Source organism: Balaenoptera musculus, chromosome 6, assembly GCF_009873245.2.
Source record: "Balaenoptera musculus isolate JJ_BM4_2016_0621 chromosome 6, mBalMus1.pri.v3, whole genome shotgun sequence".
NCBI classification, from domain to species: Eukaryota; Metazoa; Chordata; class Mammalia; order Artiodactyla; family Balaenopteridae; genus Balaenoptera; species Balaenoptera musculus.
The window spans coordinates 112,001,885-112,021,086 of NC_045790.1; the positions used below are offsets into that span (position 1 = coordinate 112,001,885).

Here is a 19,202-nt window from a genome sequence, read left to right on the forward strand (position 1 = left end):
TGATAGTAGATTCCACATACACAATTGGAATTAAAACTGTGCAGTGGAGCCAAAATCCCACCAGTGAAGAGGACCATTAGGCGCTGTTGTGAGAGGGGAGCCAGCAGTTATTTGGGGGGAGACTCATTAACACTTTCCTGCCCCTGGTGCTCAGCTTCTTTTCATTGCTGGGGAAAGGTCATTTGTCATAAGATACCTTAATGAAATTTAAAAACGAACATCCCTTGACCACCTGGTCCCTACATGGCTGGAATCCTATTTGTTTCCCATCTTGGAAAAGAAGCGCTTTATTAGTCACTTGAAAGAGATGCTGTCTCCCAGAGGTTGCTGTGGCCTGCTGTCAACTCGGGATCACCGCGCAGGGACTACCTTCTGGGGCAACTTCCCTCATTATGCAGATGGAGAAACTGAGGCTAAGAGCGGGGAAGTGATGGCCCCAGGCCACATAGCTAGTAGGGGCTGAGCCACAAAAAGCCCATTATTCTGACTCTCGGGTCAGTGCTCTTTCCACGATTCCATAATTTCCGGGATCTGGAAGTGGGGAGACCAGAAGACAGGCTCGGGAGTGGGTCTCTGAAAATGCCGGTCGGCATCAGCTCGTTGGAGAGGCAGGAAGTGCTGGGGAGAGCAGGGCTGCAGAGGCGGTTTAAACCCTGTTTCCGTGGCATATAGCTTTGCACATGGGTCCCTTAAACCGTCCGGGAAATAACAGGAATACGCCGCCCTGGGTCCCTCCACTGTGTTTAGGTGAACCACAAATCAGAAGCATCTTCCTCTATGTCTTGTTGGCTGTCCTGACAGCATCCAGTCTCGGTGATGATGGAGGAGCAAGGCGTTTCCCGGGAATTGATGACCCTGCCTGGGGGTGACAGCAGGCTGAGGGCCTACCCAGGTCATCACTCACCCTGCCTGCGTGGGAGCCCCACACTGTGCCCTTCACTGCTGCCTGCAGGACAAATGCTTGAAAGTCAAACTGCTGAGATGTGTTCTTCTCCTCCAAGGAGCTTTCTCCTGCTGGATGCTTTGAGGCCCGGGAGCAGGTAAACGGGGGCTGGCTTGCATCTGCTCTCCTGGACGGCTTTGTATGTGTTGGAGGAGAGGGGATCTCTAGTGGGAGGGGTCTGAGAGCACCGCAGGAGGAGGCACTTGATGGCCTTTTTGTGACCGCTCTTTGGAGAAGGAAAGACTCACCATTCACATCTCACAGGTGGGGAAACTGAGGCCCAGAAACAATCTGTGCCGTGCCCCAAGTTAACCAGCAAGTCAGGAGGCGGCACCACCGGGAAGCCCAAGAGCCCTGCATCCCAGGCCAGAGTCTTCCTCAGCTGTGTGACCTTGGGCAAGTTACTTAACATCTCTAAGCTTCATCTATAACTTGGGACTTTACTAATAGGAGTTAAGTCACAGGTCTGCTGGGAAGAATCAGAGGATAATACACATAAAGCGGTTTGCATGGATCCTGGCATAAAGCAGGTATTCAATAAAAGTTAAATTATTATTATTATTAAAGCAGATGACAGTCTTTAATTCCGCGTCCTCTGCCTGCTCTGTGACAACAGTCTAAACGTTATTCAGCAATACAGCCCCCTCTGCAAGCTTAGGGGGAGCCAAAAGCAGGGAAGGGTTAAGGTGGAGGTAAGAGGTGGCAGAGGGGTGTGGCACTCAGGGTCACATCTTGCTCTTATTCCTGACACCCTCTGTGACCTTGGACCTTGGACCAGTCTCTCTCTCTCTCTCTCTCTCTCTCTCTCCCTGTCCTCAGGCTCTTTGTTCTTGATGCACCAAATGACAGTGCTGGCTGCCTGAGCACTGCACTGAGAACCCACCCCCAGGAAGCCGGGAGCACCTGAAAACCACAGGTCTCCCCTGGAAGATGGAGGAGGCTCTCCCCACAGGCCTGGGAGGCAGCCTGGAAGGAAACCTCCGGGGGGTTGAAGAGCCCAGGGCTGCCCAGTATGGCCAGCTCCCCGGCCTCTGCCCTGGGCTCTGCAGGAGTCCTCGCAAGGGCTCCTCCCAGGCTTACCAGGGAGTGAGGCCTCTCCTGCCCCCCTACTCTGCACTCCCTCCGGAGCTGGCTTGGCTTCGTCAAAAGCAGGGCCCATCAGGGTGGAGGCGGCGATGTGTCAGCTGGTATTCAGGCTCTGGTTGTGCGCTCAGATCGCTCCCCCTCCCCATCTCCCCCAATCCACCCACCCACCCTTTTACCCACTGCTTGGGGCCTTCTGGGTGGCAGCACTTCACCGAGGGAGACCGAGCTGCAGCCTTGAGCCTTTGGCTGTTGGGGGGTGGGCGGACTGACTCACTTGGCCCCCTCCCTGGTGCCGATGGGGCAGCTCCCACACCCATGGGCGCTGGCACCCGGTCAGGCCCCTGGGTTTCGGAAAAGGAAGCCGCAGCCCCGCGGCGCCTGACCCGAGCTGGCTGAGGATGCGCTCTGCGCGCCGGGACCCGCTGGCCCCCGGGCCGGGAGGAGATGTTTAGCCTGCGACCCCCCCAGAGCAGGCTCGCTCCCGCGGCCGCCCGCTGGGGCCACCCTGGCCGCGGGCCCGCCGGGACGCCCCTGCTCGCAGAGCCCCTCCCCGGGCCGTGGCGCGTCCCCCGAGTCTCGCAGTATTTCCTTCCTGCACCTTTAAGAAGACCGTTGCTCCGTGGTGGGATGGTGTGTTAAAGCCACACAGAGGAAGTTACGCAGCCCGGATCAGACCGAGAGATAAAAGCCCCGATGGTGATCGTGAGTGATGGCAAGAGGATTTAGCCTCGGCATTAACTTGGAGCGGAGTGCAGGGGGGCAGTGAAACGCCCCGCCATCTGGCCCGCGCCGCGCCGGGGGGATGCCCCGGCGCCCCGACGAGCAGCCGCGAAGCCCACCCGGGCCGGGGGCTGCCGGGTGCCCGAGCGCGGGTCCCCTCCGAGCCGCCCAGGGGGCCCCAAAAGTTTGCACTTGTTAGCGGCGACCTCCCGCTCGGCCGGGGCGGGCGATGCGGGCGGCTGGGGCCCGCCCCTCCCCCGGCCCGCGTCTCCGGGACGGCTGCGGGCGGCCCCCCCGGCGGCCGGAGGGCTCCCCAGCCCCGATCTGACGGCCGCGGCGGCGGCGGCCACGGCGGCAGCGGGAGCAGCGCGGGGAAGGAGCGCCGGCTCGCAGCCCTCGGCCCTCGCCCCACCCAGCGCCAGCCAGACGGGGGAGGCGGAGCGCCAGAGGGTGGCGGTCCTCGGCCTCCCGGGTCTCCGCTCCGGGAAGCTGCTCCGAGCCAGGGTAAGGCTGGAGGGGAGAGCCCGGGAGGCGAGCGGGGGGCGGGGGGGGGGGAGAGACGCTGCAGCTTTGCCAGGCTGGTTTCATTTTTAAAGGGCTTCGGTGACCGTGCAGGCTTTCCCGCGGCCCAGGAGCCACTTCAAGCGGCCCAGCAAGGGCTGGGATGCAAAAGTTATTTGGTGGCGGCCGTTACTAGCGGAGGACTCGAGTCGCTTGGAGAGGGGTGTGTGAGTGTGCATTTGTAGCAGCATCTTAAAGGAGTAGCTTGTCTTTCTGGCTGGCTTTTCCCCACCAGGGTCTTTTTCCATCGTTTGTGTGAGTGAGTGGTGGGGATGGGTGTTACCAGAATGCCTGGACGTGTTTGTGAAAAGGAAATTAACCCTCCTCGCGCGCCATTCCCCTACCCCAATTTCATCGCCACCCCAATTCCTCCCATCCCCTTCCCCTCTCTGAAAACTGGGTATGTGTGAGTTGCACGGAGAAACTCTGTGTTCCAGCGGCGGCTAGAAACTTCTTTCCGTGCCCTGGAGGGGTGGGCTAACGGGGAGGGTTATGTGCCTGGACCGGCTTGGGGACAGAGTGGAGTCGAACCTCCAGCCGGGTGGCACGCAGATGGTGGGAGCAGAGGCCGCGGGAAGGCGGGAAGGGGACCGTGGGCTCGCGGCGTCCGCGGGCTCCGGAGTAAGTTGTCCGCCTGGGCTGGGGGCGGCAGCGCTGGGGAAAAGGATGCGACGAATTCCCCGGCGCTTTGCTGGGCGTCTTCTAAGTAAGGGAGGCGGTGCCAGGTGTGGGTGCACCCTCGGTGCCCGCCGGGCCTTTTTTAAAGGCGTGATTATTAATTGCTCCCGTGGCTTGCACTCAACTTCGGGAAGACGAAAAGCAGCTGCGGGATCGCCAGGCACGCATCCCCGTGCGACGCCCGCCGTTTGCAGCCCACCCGAAGCACGGACTCCGAACCCTTGGCGTCCAAGGCTGGGAGCTGACCCCCATCTCCACACCCCCCACTCCCCCCGGCCCCAGCCGCCCAGCCGAGGCCTCCTCCTCGCGCCCCACCCCCCTGCGCTCAACTCTTCGGGGCTATCTGGGTGCTGAGAGGGCGTGGGGGGCGCCCGGGAGCCCGAGAAGGCTCCCATTCCGGGGCTGGGGGCACCGGGGCCGCCGGAAATGGGATGCTCACTCGGGCGGCGGCGTTGAGCGGGGCACCTACTGGACCGGCGCGGGGTGAGGGGGGGTTAGGGTTGGGAGGATGGGGTGGGGCTGGAAGGTGATCGCGACCCTGAGCGGGCTCCCCTTTCCTTCCTGGCTCCCAGCACCCTCCCCTGAAGGCAGATCTCACCCCCCTCGGCTGTCCCCGCGGGGAAAGGAGAAGAAACTTGGGGGTGGGCTGGGTCCTGGGAGAAGCCCCCAGTGCCCCCTCTCCAGGGACCCCCCGCCCCAGGGGCTCCGCGTCCACCAAGGCAAGTTTCCCACGAGGCGAGGGCGCAGCCGGCAACTCCGGGAGGAGCTTCCAGCCCAGCCAGCTCGAGAGGCGCTAATTCAATACGACAGAGAAATCTGAGTTCAGAAATCCTGGTAAAATCTAATTTTCGGGTTTTAATACCCTGGCTTTCAGCCCCCCTCGGCTCCTGAGGACTCTTAAAAGAAAATAAAGCGCATTGATTCTATTTGTTTCTGGGAGCTGCAGTTTCTTAATAATATCAGGTGAAGATTTATTTTCCAAGGAGAAAACTATCCACCGGGATACAACCTCTTACTCTGAAATTTCCCACACTGGCTTCTCACTCCGTGCTTTCCTCCTCGCTGTTCCGAAGACTCTTGCATCTCTCCCCCTCCCTTTTTTTCTGTTTGGCAAAAACTGACTGTAACATTCTCATGCTGAGCTCACAATTCCCTTACGATGCCAGCAACGCCCAATTGATTGACTAGTTGTAAACACATTTATTACCCCCCCCGCCCCCCCCCCGCAGATTTTGATGTTGTTGGCTCCCCCACCCCATTTTCCAGGGAATGCATGGCATTTAAGCCTGCAGAACTGCAAAGCAATTAATAGGTTTGCGAGGCGCGCTGCCTCTTCCATCTCGCGGGCCTCCTGGCCTCCGGGCCTCACTGCCTCCCCACGCCCGCCTGCGTCCAGTGCGGTCCAGGCCGAGAGCAGCACTGGTCCTGCAGACGAAGGAAGCCCGCGTCCGGGCCCACCCTGCGAGCCGTGGCCCGGCGCCCTGGTGTCCCGCATCAGGAGCGCTCTACCTGGGAGTGAACGGTTAGGAGCCCGCGGCTGGAAGAATGAGTTAGGAATGTGCTGTCTTCTGGGCAGCGCGAAGCTCAGAGAGAGGCATCCAAACCTTTGCCGGCCGCGCTATCTTATTTTTACTACATTTTCTCAGGTTGTAAAAATAGTCTCCAGGCGGGTTCTTTCTGAGAGTTTTCTAGCAAGAAGCACATTCAAGGCTGGGCAGGCTCTGTAACACTGTTTCTCTTTAAACAGCCAGAGGGGAGATGTGAAAATGTGTCCCCCTCGGATCCTCCCCATTCATCTCCATCAAGAGCCCTTCAGCTAGAGAGAGGGGCAGGGGCTGCCTTAATGCAGATTTATGATGTCCCCCGCCTGGAGCTTTGGGGCAGAGGCTGGGGACTTCTCCTGGGGAGGTGCGGAGTGGCCAGCCCCCATTTGGACAATGTCCCCCCCCGCCACTCCGGTTTGTCATTTTTGGCAGGAGTGCATTTGTATCTGGGTGGAGAATGGAGGTTCATGGAAAGGTAGTTAACTCTTCAGGACCTTCTAGGTACAATGGCTGAAGAGTCAGCAGTTTGGGAATTTAGATGCAATAATCATAGACATAATAACCAGAATTAATAACACACGCGCTTCTGCTGTGACTCATTGCAGTAACCTTTGCCCTATTGGCTAGTATTTTTGGCCAGGATCCCACACTGGGGACCAAATTCTCCTGGTGATATATCAAGTGTCCTGAAACACCCCACACTATTGGAGTCGTGTTTTTCGCAATGTAACATTCATCTTAGTTATGTCTATTTAGGGCTTTTAAATAATTACCGGTAGCTTAAAATAGTAAAGCAACAATCATAATGGTGACCTGTTTATAAACATACCCTCTAAGGGATGATTGCAAAATTATGGCCTTGATCGGAAAAAGCTAATATGACAAATCATTGTCACTTCCGTCAAAGTCTTCAACATCCCTAGTTTCTTACAGTTAAAAATTAAATTCACCATTTCAGAATTTTGGAGAGATATTTACTGGCACCCAGTTCGTAATTGTTGGCCCACGCGTGGACCATTCTTAATCGGAACCTGTCCGCACAGCCTTATTGGCACCTGTGATTACAGCTTCATCTCTGCCTTCGGCGGTTTTGACATTTTGACTTGTCAGTCATGATAAAGTCACCATTCAGTCTCGGCTCCTGCGGCTGTTTTAGAAAGTCACTGACCCCAAACAGGGGCACTTCTGCCGACCCCGACACCCCCATAAATAAGGAGAAGGCGCATCACCTTTTTAATAATGTGCCCCATCTCCAAATGTGCATCTCCTATATTAATAAAAATAACCCAGTTTCCTCGGGACACCTTGCTAATGCAGCCTCATTTTTTTGCACATTTTGCCAGAGAGCTTTTGTTCTTATACATCTTTACCCCCCCTTTCTCTGTTTAATTTGTTGCAGGTGTTGTTGCTAACGAGCTCTCTCTCCTCCCTTCTTGCAATGAAAGACAAGCCAGACCCCGGGTACCTGGATGGCTTGGGAGCTGAAGTCTCAGAAACTTCCTAATAAGTTGCCAATGGCTACCAGCCAAGGTCAGCTGGTTCCCATTAGCGCCTGTCCCCACCAAAGCCGAGCCAAATAAGCTGCTCCCCAGTTAACACCTCAGTCGCTTTTTTTATGCTCCAGTCCAGCTGCACAATTGTTGTCACTTTACGCCCATATGAAAAGAAATCTCTTTTATTGGCCCAAAATGCCAAGTCCAATCCCGTAGAGGGAACGTGTTTGCAGCTAACAGGTACACCTCCTGATTTTATTTTATCTTTACAACGCAGGCCGGAGGGTTGTTTTGCAGTTGTGTTGAGCACATCACACATTAAGGGCCCTTTAAAGACCTGGGTTGATTGGAAGGACAAAAATTAAAAGCAATCTGATCCGGCCTCATGCCAGATCCCTGCGGATTTTCTCCCTATCCCATTTCCATCCACTGTCACAATTTGAGAGTCTGCCTGATTTGACCAGATTCACCTCTGGGAGAGGTGTGATGCCAAGGTTAGGAGGACGCCAAGTTGTGGGCAACTTCTCGATCTGCCCATCAGCAGTCTGAGAAACGCTGGCTCTGAGTTTTCCATATCGGCCTCTTGGAAAAAACAAGTTCCTCGCTGTTTGCAACCTGGCAGAGTCCCTGGGACATCCGGCCTCCGTCGCCTGGTAGATGTGGCTTTTCCATGCTGAGGTTTCGAGTCCCTCCTGACCCAGTCGCCACCTCTCCGGTCCCTCTCTGGGCCTCGCCCCTGGGGACTGCGCCGCCATGCTGCACCTGCTGGCTCTTTTCCTGCACTGCCTCCCGCTGGCCTCTGGGGACTACGACATCTGCAAATCCTGGGTGACCACGGATGAAGGCCCCACCTGGGAGTTCTATGCCTGCCAGCCCAAGGTGATGCGCCTGAAGGACTATGTCAAGGTGAAGGTGGAGCCCTCCGGCATCACGTGCGGAGACCCCCCTGAGAGATTCTGCTCCCACGTAAGTCAGCCCCACCCCGCCGTTCTGTTCGCTCAGGCCAAGTGGGTGGGGGTCTGGGCCGGACCCTTGGGGTGGGTGAGCAGAGCAGGAGGACCCAGATGCAAGGTTGACTTTCCTGCATGTAGGTTTGGGATCAGGTCTCTGTCCCACCTTGGAAATGTGCCAAAGCAAAGGCAGCCCTGAGGATGCCGGGGTCACGTGACATCGTTCTTTGGGGTGGGGAAATTCTTGGCCAGGTGATCACTAGAGCCTCTCCTCTTGGGAAAACCACAGTACTAGTCACGGTTCCCCAGCCTTGCAGATAAGCCCCGCCTCTCTCGTAGGAAGTCAGCATCTGGGCAAGCGAGCAAAGTACTATTCGCAACGTTGCACTCTGACCTCCCTCTGTTCATCCCTTTGTGGTGCCACCTCCTATTCCACCCAATCCAATCCAGCAAACAGATTTGCCAAGCGAGGGAATGCCAAGCACCGAGCTGGCACTTTGCAGGGGAAGGTTTGAAGGCAGTGCAGAGGGGATTCGTAAGGGAGGACGGAAGGGGTCAGAGCAGGGCGGGCGGTGTGGCTGGTGCCATTTCTGATTCCACCCCTATGTGCAGTGACCACAGTCGCTGGTTAAGTCAGGGGGAAGGCAGACTTTCAGGTGTTGTCACTTGAGTCCCTAGTTAGTGAAAGATGGAGTCTTAGAGCCACGGAGTACATCAGTACTCAAGTAACATTAACAACAACAACAACAATAATAATAGCGGGGATCATTTATGCAAGCCCCTGAGTGTGGAGGCTAAGAGTTCAATACGAGTCATTCCATGGAGTCCTCCGCTCAGCTGAGCTGGGTTGATTCTGTGTTGTACAAAGTAGGAGTTTCAGGGGGTGAGCTCTGGACCAGTGGCATCTCTGGGCCACTGCTCCATCATCTATCTGTAAAGTGTGTACACTAATAGCACACACTCAAGTCTCTGTAAGGAGTAAGTGAGCTAATGCACCCTAAAATGCTCAGACTAGGGTCTGGCACAGAGCAAGTGCCCCTAGGTGTTAGCTATTGTCATTCCCATTGTACAGATGGAGAAACTGAGGTCCAAAGTCACAGCCCAGGAAGTGATGAAGCTATGATTTGAGTGTCTGGCTCCAGAGTCACTGAGCTAATCTGCCTCCCGAGAGACGCCTTCCCACTGGGCAGAGCCCCGGGTCGGGCAGGAGGCTGGACAGGGCAACCAGGCTGCAGGAGGCACAGGAAGGGCTCAGTGTCATCCTCGGGTGGCTGCTGCCTTCATGTGTCCTGGGGGAGCCTCCAGGTCTCTGGGTTTATGGCTGGACTGAGCCGGTGTCCCCACTGGGCTCCTGAGGATGCCTCAGTCCCGTGGGGCGCTTGGGTCCTATCCTAGAGCAGTCAGCCTGGGAAGGTAGGTTCCCACTTGGATGGTCAGCAGTCAGGAGGCTGTCACTGTGGGTGGTGGCTGGGCTGGCGGGAGCTAGCTGGGGAGAGAGAGAGGGAGGGAAGGAGAAAGCAGCACAGGGCCAGGAGCCAGGGACTGGAGAGTTCCACTGCACTGAGGACCCCAGGGCTTTGCTGGCTCAGGGACAGGCAAGGGGGCTGGCCCCTAAAGGTCAGGGCCAAGGCCAGCACCGGGGCAGCCCAGCTCTGAGTCCACATCTGAAGCTGGCTGCCCACCCCAGCTCATGTAAGGACTTCTCCACACACTCCCTGAGCAGAGTCAACCGCTGCCTCTTGTATTAGAGTCTTGACTGTATTTCTTCTTTTGAATATTAATCGTCTTAATGTGCTGGGGGCGGGGCCGTGGGGCGGGGTGCCTAAATCATAAATCACTGGACCAGCTTCTGGTCAAAGCTTGAGGGGTGGAGATGACCATCAAATGCAAGTCTGAGGCCCTCTCCTGGCCAGAGGTGGCTCAGGATGCCCTTGGCCCTGGGCCTCCGCCCTGCCCCCCCTCTCACACACAGAGAACCCAGTGCAGCTGCCGGGGTGGCCGGGGTGGAGTGGTCACCCCGCCACAGTCCTGATGCCACCCAGCATGAGTCCTTGAGCTGTGCAAGGAGCATTCATGCCCTTCCTGTCCTCTCCTGGGAAGACTGGTGAGGAGGGCAGGGGAGGAAGAACAGCATCTCCCTCAGTGTCCTGACACCTGTCTGATGGACTTAAATATTTCATGATGGGCTGCCATCCGGCTCTGCCCTTGATTACAAATGTGCAGCCAATGCAGAAGGGGACGCTGCCTAGGCTGGCTTCTGCAGGGAGGAGGGGGTCACATCCAGATGGATTCAAACCCCCCCCCCCCCACTGTTTAGTGCAGCTTCCCTAAGCAGGTTCTGTGCATGTCTCATTAAATTATCTCTAGGATGCTCTGAGGTGGGGGCTCTTCTAATCCCATTGTAGGGATTAGAAAGCGTTGGCTAAATCCCGCCAAGGTCACTCGGTCTAGAGGGCAGGCTGGGAACTTGTACGTGGCCAGGACCCATGCTTATGCACCCGACGGCCCAGCCTTCCCTCTCTGAGCTTCGGTGAAGCAGAGATGATGGTGTAGGCAAGTCACAGTGCCAGTGGAAAGATGCAGCCCCGCCATGGGTGTCCTGGCACGTAGTAGGTACTCCATGTGTGGTAGCTGTTATTTGCTTATTATTGTGGCTATTATGTCCTTGGTGGTGTCTGGGCCTTTGTCTCTTTGCCTCTCTCCAGCCTTGGGGACACCACGCCCTGTATTCCTGGTCTCAGGGCAGCCGGTGGTGGATGTGTGCTCAGGAAGCGTTCACTCCTCTAGCCATGGCCGGTGGCGCCACCAGGGGGCGCCCTAGTGGTACCCAGGTGGCCCTCTGCCCCCTTAGCCTTACAATAGCCCAGTGGGTCCCTGTTTCCTGGCACCCCTCCTGCGGCGAGTGCTGGGCCTGTCCTAACATCCATCCAAACGGAGCATGAGCCCTGGGGCACCCTGAGGATGCAAGAGGGGCCACGGAACGACTGCTCCTTTCAGGCTTCAGTGTGCAGACCCTCTCTCCCCCCCTGGACTTGGGTACTTCCGCAAGGCCACCTGAGAACTGAATTGTAAATTCCAGCCTGGTGAGGAAGGGGAGTGGGGAGGAAGACCAAGATAAATGAACAAAAAGCCTATTGGCTCTAAATGCACAATGAGAATGAATAGGGCTGAGCTCTCAACCAAGGATTCTTGGGCAAGGGCAAAATTTCAATGAGGGCTGCGGGAGAAGGCGGGCAGCTTCCCACCCCTGACGCCCAGGGCCTGGCTGGAGAGGGCCAGCCTTCTGAGGCTGCAGGGCCAGGGAGAAGGAGGGAAAGGCAGCGCCCGCAAAGGCTTCTCAGCCCCTAGCAGGACCCCTTTGGGATGGGGAGGGCACAGTTGGCGTGGGGAGCAGCCCCACAGAGCTTCGAAAGAGAGGTTGCCGGTCAGCTGCCTGCGCTGCCGTGAAAGGAAGGGGGAAACCCTGTCCTCGTGCCTTGAGCCTCAGGAGAGAGATGGTGAGAAAAGAGGGTGGGGGGCACAGAACAGGCAGGTGGTGTTTAAAATGATCCTACAGCTAGCTACACACTGCTGCCCAAAGTGTAGTCCCTGGACTCACCTTGTTAGAAATGCAGACTCCTGGGCCCCGCCCCAGACCCGCTGAGCCAGAAGCTGCATTTTAATGAGAAGTCCAGGTAATTCGGATGCACGCAGGGTGTGCTCTGAGGAACGCTGCTCTCCATGGTCCGTCAGTGATGGGTGATACTTATTATTGATGATGGACAGACAGGAGGCCTGTGGTTCCCATGGGACCTTTGCAGGGTAAGGAGGTGTCGCCCCTGCTGAAGGAGAAAGGCAGAGAGCAGGAGGAGTGGCGGTCCCAGGAGTGAGTGGTGATTCCTGAATGTTGGAGACCTGGCGGAAGTTTCCAGAAAGGCGGTGTGCTATCCCGACAAGAGCCACAGGCCTGGAATCTGAAGACCTGAGCTTGCATCCCAGCTTTGCTGCTTGTGGGCTGGGTGATCTGGGGCAAGTCTTTCAATTTTCTGAGCCTCAGTTTCCCCACGTGATGGAATATGGCTGCCTTGCCCACCTCTCCAACTTCCTGGGAGAAGGAAGTGCCTTTCAGAAGATCTGAAAGTGCTTAAAGAGTGCAAGTTCTCTTCTAGGGTGAGGCTTTGATAGTGTCGTTGATCCAGTCTTGAGCATCTTGGCTTTTCCACGGTGAAATAGCTGAACATTAAAGGTTTCATCTAAGGAGACTCGAGCACACAGAGGTGCCTGGGTCTTGGTGCACAGGAAAACCCAGAGATGGTCATGAAGGCACATCTTAGAGCACACGTCTTCCTCAGAACCTGCTTTGCCTTCTCTGTGCCTCCGTATACCCAGACGCAGAGCAAATGGCCCCATCCCTACCCCATGGGGTCTGCTGGGCTGATGACTGCAGAGGGCAGGTGGGTCCCGGGGGCCTCAAGCCCCTCCCCACCATGACACTGAACACCATGTACAGAATCAAGGTCACAGATGCCATGCCTCCTGCCAGACCTTGATGTTCACGAAACGTTCCCATCCAGCAGCACTGAGCTCACCAGCCCACTGGCTCAGGTCTCCTTTCCCCTCTGCGTTCTGTCCCCAAACCCACAGAGGACAGCCTGGGGAACACCCTTCTCCACCCCTCCCTCCTCTCCCCGTCACAGCCCTCCCGTCCCGTTTCCGGGGCTGACCTCATGCCAGGTACAGCTGTGATGGGGCAGTGCGATAACTCTTGCAAATCCAGGTAAACAACAAGAGAAACACAGCAGGTGTTAAGGGTGGTGCACAACTAACAAGGAGTGGGTGAGACTGGGACCTAATGTAAGGAGCTTGAGAAGGATGAGTGTGCGTCCCGCTCCCCCCCCACATGCTCTAGCTCACCACAGAGTTTCCTGCCTCCTTGCCTTGGCCCGTGCTGCCTCCTCCACCTTCTTTCCTTCCTTCATTTCCGAGGCTTTCGTGTTTACCTAGATTACCTCATTTTTCAAGGTTCAGGTTGGACCCACCTCCCCCAGGAGGCCTTCCTTGACTCCCCAGCCCAGGTGGGTTAGAAGGCCCCATCTGGTCACATCTGTGTCATTGGGCTTACAGACGTGGCCTACGGTTAAGAGCTCAGGCTCTAGAGGCAGAGAGGTAGAGGTTGGAATCCCGTGCTGTGTGACCTTTGGCATGAAGCTTAACCTCTCTGAGTCTCATTTCCTTAAATGGGACTATTGATAGAAGACGCATTTGGAACTGTCATGAGCACAGTGCCTGGAGTCAATGGTCATTCCATGCTCATTATTCTACTCTTGACATTTGCCTCCCCCTTGGACTGTGAGCTCCCCAGGGGCAGGGCTGCCTTGTTCATCTTTGCATCCCTCCCTCTTGGCTCAGTTAATGCTCAGAAGGCATTTACTGAACCAATGGATGGGTGGGTGGAGGGACAGTGTGATCCAGGAAGGCTTCTCGGAGGAGGAGAGATTAGGGCTGACTCTTACAGGAATAACTAGGGTTTCAATCAGGACAGAGGAGGCACCAAAGGCCTCTACTTATCTCCATTTGAGTCCCTGTTCTGTAGGATTCTCAATCAGTTGACACCAGGAGGTCTGCACAGTTCTGTCCTTAAGCAGGAAGTGATTTTGGAACCTGAGTTTCCCCCAGCCCTTAGTTAAAGCCGCTCAGTCTCTTGAAACGCCCGAGGCAGGGCCCAGCCTGGGACAAGAATAGTTCCATGCATGACATCTTGTGGCTTGGTGAAGTCTCCTTCCTGGGGAGCAGACGAGTGACAGGATGGGAGCAGCGGTGCCTGTGAGGGCCGGGCCCACACGACTGAGATCCTGGCCTCTTACTTTCCTTAAGGGAATGAGTTTGGGTCCCGACACTCCATGGAGCGTAGGGGGCAGAGCCTCTGGAGTGCCAGGGGGAAGGGAACACATCTTTCCAAAGAGTGTCAGAGACTTAGAGGTTCTAGAACTTTTCCCCAGGTTCGTCCGCCTCTTCCCTCTCTACATTCCCTGGCCCTGATTTTTCATATATTTTCATTTTTCTCCCTTAATGCATGTATAACACAAGCTGCCTTGTTAAATCCCACGTGTGACGAGGCAGGGGGTGGATGGATGGATGGGCAGGCAGACCCCTCCAGCTGTGGATGTGAACTTGAGGCTTGGGATGGGGCAAACGGGCGCCCATGCTCATCCCACCCCTTCTGGGTTGTGGGACTTTGGAGGAGTCCCTCGTGCTCTGAGCCTCGGTTTTCTCATCTGAAAATTGGGGTGATGCTAAACACAATCTCAAAGGAAGGTCGTGACGGATGAGACGAGACAAAGCATGTAGAGCCCTCAGCTGGGTGCCTGGCACGAAATGAATGTTTCCCAAAAGGGATTTTTTCCCCCATCCTAGAATTTAGCGTGAGAGACAAAAGAAGGAAAAGTAGAAAATCACAGAAGAGGAGCTTATTAGCCAAGCGTGTAAGGTGGGGTATAGTCAGCATGTGCTGTGGGAGTTCAGAGGGGGAAAGCAGGGCACCGGGTTGGTCTGGGATGGTCTATGACCTTGAAGGGTTGGAGAGATTCAGAAGAGCCATGATGAGGCAGAAGGAATCGCAACTGCAGAGATGCAGGAAGGGGTCCGTGTGACATGAGGGGACAGTGTGTGGGTGATGGGGAGGGGATGACCCACTCCACCTGTTTGTTTCATCCCCCCCACCCCGCTCCCTGTAAGCCCGTGGGCTGGGCTGTTATTGTGCCATTGGATGGAGGAATAGACCAAGGCTCCCCAAGGTCCACTAATGGTGGAGCTGGGATGCAACCTTCCTCTGCCTGGCTCTTGACCACTCTCTAGTGTCAGGGGGGTTAGGCCAAGGGTGTCGGGGGAGAGAGGAGGAGCAGAGCAGTGGGCATGCAGAGACCCGAGGGAGCCCACAGGGCATGGAATTCCTGAGCCACAGGGCTGGAACAGAGCTTGGCAGGCTCAAAGAAGCAGGTTCCAAGCTGCGGCCCCTCACCCTCACTGCCCCAGTAAGGAGGTCCAGACTGCAAAGCTCTGTTCCTGTCCCACAGCCCAGGACCCAGGCTTTCCTGCCTCAGACCTGGCCAGGGCCCACTTGGCCCACTAGGCCCACTAGGATGCTCAGCTCCTACCTGGAGGGGACTGGAGTGGTGGGGAAAGTGGGAAATGGCAGATCATGCATGGTTCTGTTCAGCTTTGGTTTGCAGGTTCTGATTTGTTTTTCATCACAGCAGATTTGCTTAAATATATGAAAACGTGTTTCTAATTCCCCAAGCACACACCAACTGCTGGCACTGGTGGGGGGCGGGGGGCGTGTCAGAGCAACGTGAGCGCAGGATGCGAGCCGGGCAGTGCTGGGCCCCGACAGGGTCTCCTCACTGCTGGGACAGCTCCTTAGCCTCAGTTTCCCCAACGGTGCAACGATGGGGTTTGGCTAGATTAACCGCTTCACCCAGCATCCCTGCGTGATTGTAGATACATTCTCGGAGTTTGGTAAAAATCTATGCTGGGGTTCAGCCTTGGTCTCAAACAGACAAAGTGAGGGGCTCCAGCGCAGACAGAATGGTTCCAAGTGCATATCCTGTGCTCAGCACAGCACTAGATGTTTTTTCAAGTTTAAATCCCTTTGTTATAGTAGTCTATTAAAGGAAAATCAAAACAAAGAAAAACAAAGCTGAGGGCTAAAAACATAACGGTACATCACATCATCTCCCCTTGGTTTCTGCTTCTAAATTCTTTTGCAAATTTTTTAATTGAGGTATAATTGACATAGAAGATTGTATTAGTTTTAGGTGTACTGTACAACATGATGATTTGATGTAGGTGCATATTGTGAAAGGATTACCACTGTAAGTTTAGTTAATATCCATCACCACGCACAGTTAAAATTTTTTTCTTGTGGTGAAGGCATTTAAAAATATTTTTTAATTAAAAGAATTGAGGTGATAGTCATATAACATGAAATTAACCATTAAATTTTTTAAAGTTGGGGTAAAATATTTATGACATAAAATTTGCCTTTTTAACCATTTTTAAGTTGTGCATTTAGCACATTCATGATGTTGTGTAACCAGACGGGAAACCCCGTCTCCGTCAGAAGCCGCTCCCCATTCCTCCTTCCGCCAGCCCCTGGCAACCACTAGTCTGCTTTCTGTCTCTCACATTTGCCTATTCCAGACATTTCACATAAATGGAATCATGCAGTGTGTGACTTTTTCTATCTGGCTTCCTTCACTCAGCATAACGTTCTCGAGCTTCATCCATATTGTAGCTCGTACCAGTACTTCATTCATTTTTATGGCTGAATAATATTCCACTGTATGCTCTACCACATTTTGTTTATCCATTCATTGGTTGCTGGGCATTTGGGTTGTTTCCGCTATGGGGCTATTATGAATAATATTGTTATGATCATTTATGTACAAGGTTTTGAGTGGACATATGTTTTCATTCCTCTTGGGTCTATACCTAGGAGTGGAATTGCTGGGTCATATGGTAATTTTATTTTTTATTTATTTATTTTTAAAATAAATTTATTTATGTGTTTGTTTATGTTTGGCTATGTTGGGTCTTTGTTGCTGCGCGCGGGCTTTCTCTCCAGTTGCAGCGAGTCAGGGCTACTCTTCGTTGCGGTGTGCAGGCTTCTCATTGCAGTGGCTTCCCTTTGTTGCGGAGCACGGGCTCTAGACGCACGGGCTTCGGTAGCTGTGGCATGCGGGCTCAGTAGTTGCAGCTCGTGGGCTCTAGAGCACAGGCTCAGTAGTTGTGGCGCACAGGCTTAGCTGCTCCATGGCATGTGGGATCTTCCTGGACCAGGGCTCGAACCCGTGTCCCCTGCATTGGCAGGCGGATTCTTAACCACTGCGCCACCAGGGAAGTCCCCATATGGTAATTTTAGATTTAAGTTCTTAAGGAACTGCCAAACTGTTTTCCAGGGCAGCTGCACCATATTACATTCCTACCAGCTCTGTACAAGTGTTCCAATTTCTCCAGGTCCTTGCCAACGTTTATTATTTTCCGTCTTTGTTTTTTACTATAATGGCTAACCTGGTTGGTGTGACGTGGTATCTCATTAGGATTTTGATTTTCATTTCCCTAATGACTAATGATGCTGGATATTATGTGCTTATTGGCCATTTATATATCTTCTTTGGAGAGATATATATCCAAGTCTTTTGCCCATTTTTTCATTGGGTTGTCTTTTTGTTGTTGAGTAGTATATGTTTTTTATATATTCTGGATACTAAATCCTTATCAGATATATGATTTGCAAATATTTCCCCCATTCTACAGATCATCTTTCATTCTCTTGATTGTGTCCTTTTAGGCACAATTTTTTTTTTATTTTAGTGAAGTCTAATTCATCTCTTTTTTTCCTTGTGCTTTTGGTGTCATATCTAAGAAATCATTGCTAAATTCAAGCTCGCGAGTGCTTACCCCTATGTTTTCTTCTAAGACTTTTATAGTTTTCACTCTTACAGTTAGATCTTTGATCCATTTTGAGTTAATTTTTGTATATGAAGTCAGACAAGCATCCAACTTCATTCTTTTACATGTGGATATACGCTTTTCCCAACACCATATGTTGAAAAGACTATTCTTTCCCCATGGAATGGTCTTGACACCCTTGTTGAAAATCAGTTGACCATAGACGTATGGGTTTATTTCTGGACTCTCAGATCTATTCCATTGAGGCACTGAGCAGTCTATGTGCAGTATTTCATCTAACCCTCCCAAATATCCCTCATGGTGGAAACAACCTTTATCTTATTGTCCCCATTTTACACATGAGAAAACTGAGAGTCTAATACTGAGTGGCAAAGTCCAGGCCCAAACTCAGACCCTAGTCATTCAACCTCCCGAGGAGGGAGGAAGTCCAAATGCTCACCCCTCCTCCCTCCCTTTCTCTCCCACCTCTGTCCTTTCCTCCCTCTTTTTCTCCTTTTTTTCCTAACTTATCCTTTAAGCTGGGATGTTAACGGTGATTCCCAGAGGAGGGTATCTGGGGAGGGGATGTCATGACCTGTGACCTCTCTGGTCTCCAAATATCTCCTGCTTCCACTTCACCTCCTCCCCTCCCCTGCTCATCAGGGCACCAGATTCTGTGTCTCCATCTTTGCTACACGGGCTGTGCTTGCACAAAGTAGGCGATAAAGAAATGCTGGGGATAACTATCCCTCATCTCAAGTAGATGGTGCAGTTTGGAAGGGGTCATAGAGATTATCTAAACCAGAGGAACCCCGATATCTCTAAGCACATTACAGTGGAACTAACTACTCAGGGGAAAGTGGGTGCCTGGAACCTGGCTGCTGGCACCCTCTGCCCCTGCCCCGGCCCCTGAGCCCCCACCCCCGGAAGTCCTAGGGCTCCTGTGAACACAACACGAAACCACTAATAGAGTCCAACTTCCGCCCCATTTCCTACATGGGGAAACTGAGGCCCAACGGGATGGACTGACTTCCTGGGTCCCCAGTGAGGGAGCAGCAGACCCGAGAGGTTCAACCGTAAGCCATGGGCTCTCCCACAAGAGTAGACTGGAGCCCTGGGGACATGAGGCCCTCCACACCAGGTCTCCGTGCATCCAGTCACATCCTGGATTTGACCACATGTGGGGGCATTTGGTGGGGGACCTGGAGTGCCTCCCAGCGTGTGCTGGAGCTACACCTTCAGGGTAGGCATGGCCATAAGGTTAAAGTTTGCTCTCTGGCCTGCTCAGGTGAGCTCTCACACCTGTGTGTAGCCCCTGGTGACCCAGTCCTGCTCAGAGCTGGCTCTCGCAGGCCCTGGGGATCCTAAGACCCCTGCCCTGGCCCGTCCGCAAGCTGTGGTTCTCCTTGCTGTGGCAGCACTGTGAAAGGCGGACAGGAAGGGGATGTTTGTGGGAGGTGGGCAAGGCCAGGGGTGAGGCAGGATGGGGGTCAGAATGTTAGGGATCACGGCAAAGTCAGCCTTGGCGATTACCCTCCGATGTCAGGCTGGGGTGCATGTGGTCCAACCCCGGCCCTCAGCTGGGAGCTTCAGGAAGCAAGAGCCGGGGATACACTCTTGTGTGTCTCATCACATGCTGGTGTTTCTTCCACCCGCCCCATCTCGTGGGTTTTGACTGCCATTTCCCGAGGCCTCCCTGTGGGCTGGGTACCCTGCATATGCACTTTCTGTGCATAGCGTTTGTGTTTTCTCCGCAGCACTGGGACGGGTACATTGCAAATGAAGGGAGGGAGGCTCA

At 54.3% G+C, this 19,202-nt stretch overlaps 1 protein-coding gene across 5 annotated transcripts in view; it reads left to right on the forward strand.

Annotated features, from left to right (window-relative positions):
- Positions 1-3,116: 3,116 nt before the first annotated feature.
- NTNG2 (netrin G2) overlaps positions 3,117-19,202 on the forward strand; it is a 75,148-nt gene continuing 59,062 nt past the window's right edge. For 3 of the 5 annotated variants that reach the window (XM_036854120.1, XM_036854116.1, XM_036854119.1), the window contains exons 1-2: positions 3,117-3,253; positions 6,932-7,991. In XM_036854120.1, coding sequence (XP_036710015.1) covers positions 7,779-7,991 — 213 coding nt within the window. In that variant the 5' untranslated portion in view covers positions 3,117-3,253; positions 6,932-7,778. The remainder of the gene's footprint in view (positions 3,254-6,931; positions 7,992-19,202) is intronic. The other 2 variants (XM_036854117.1, XM_036854118.1) reach the window with 2 other exon arrangements.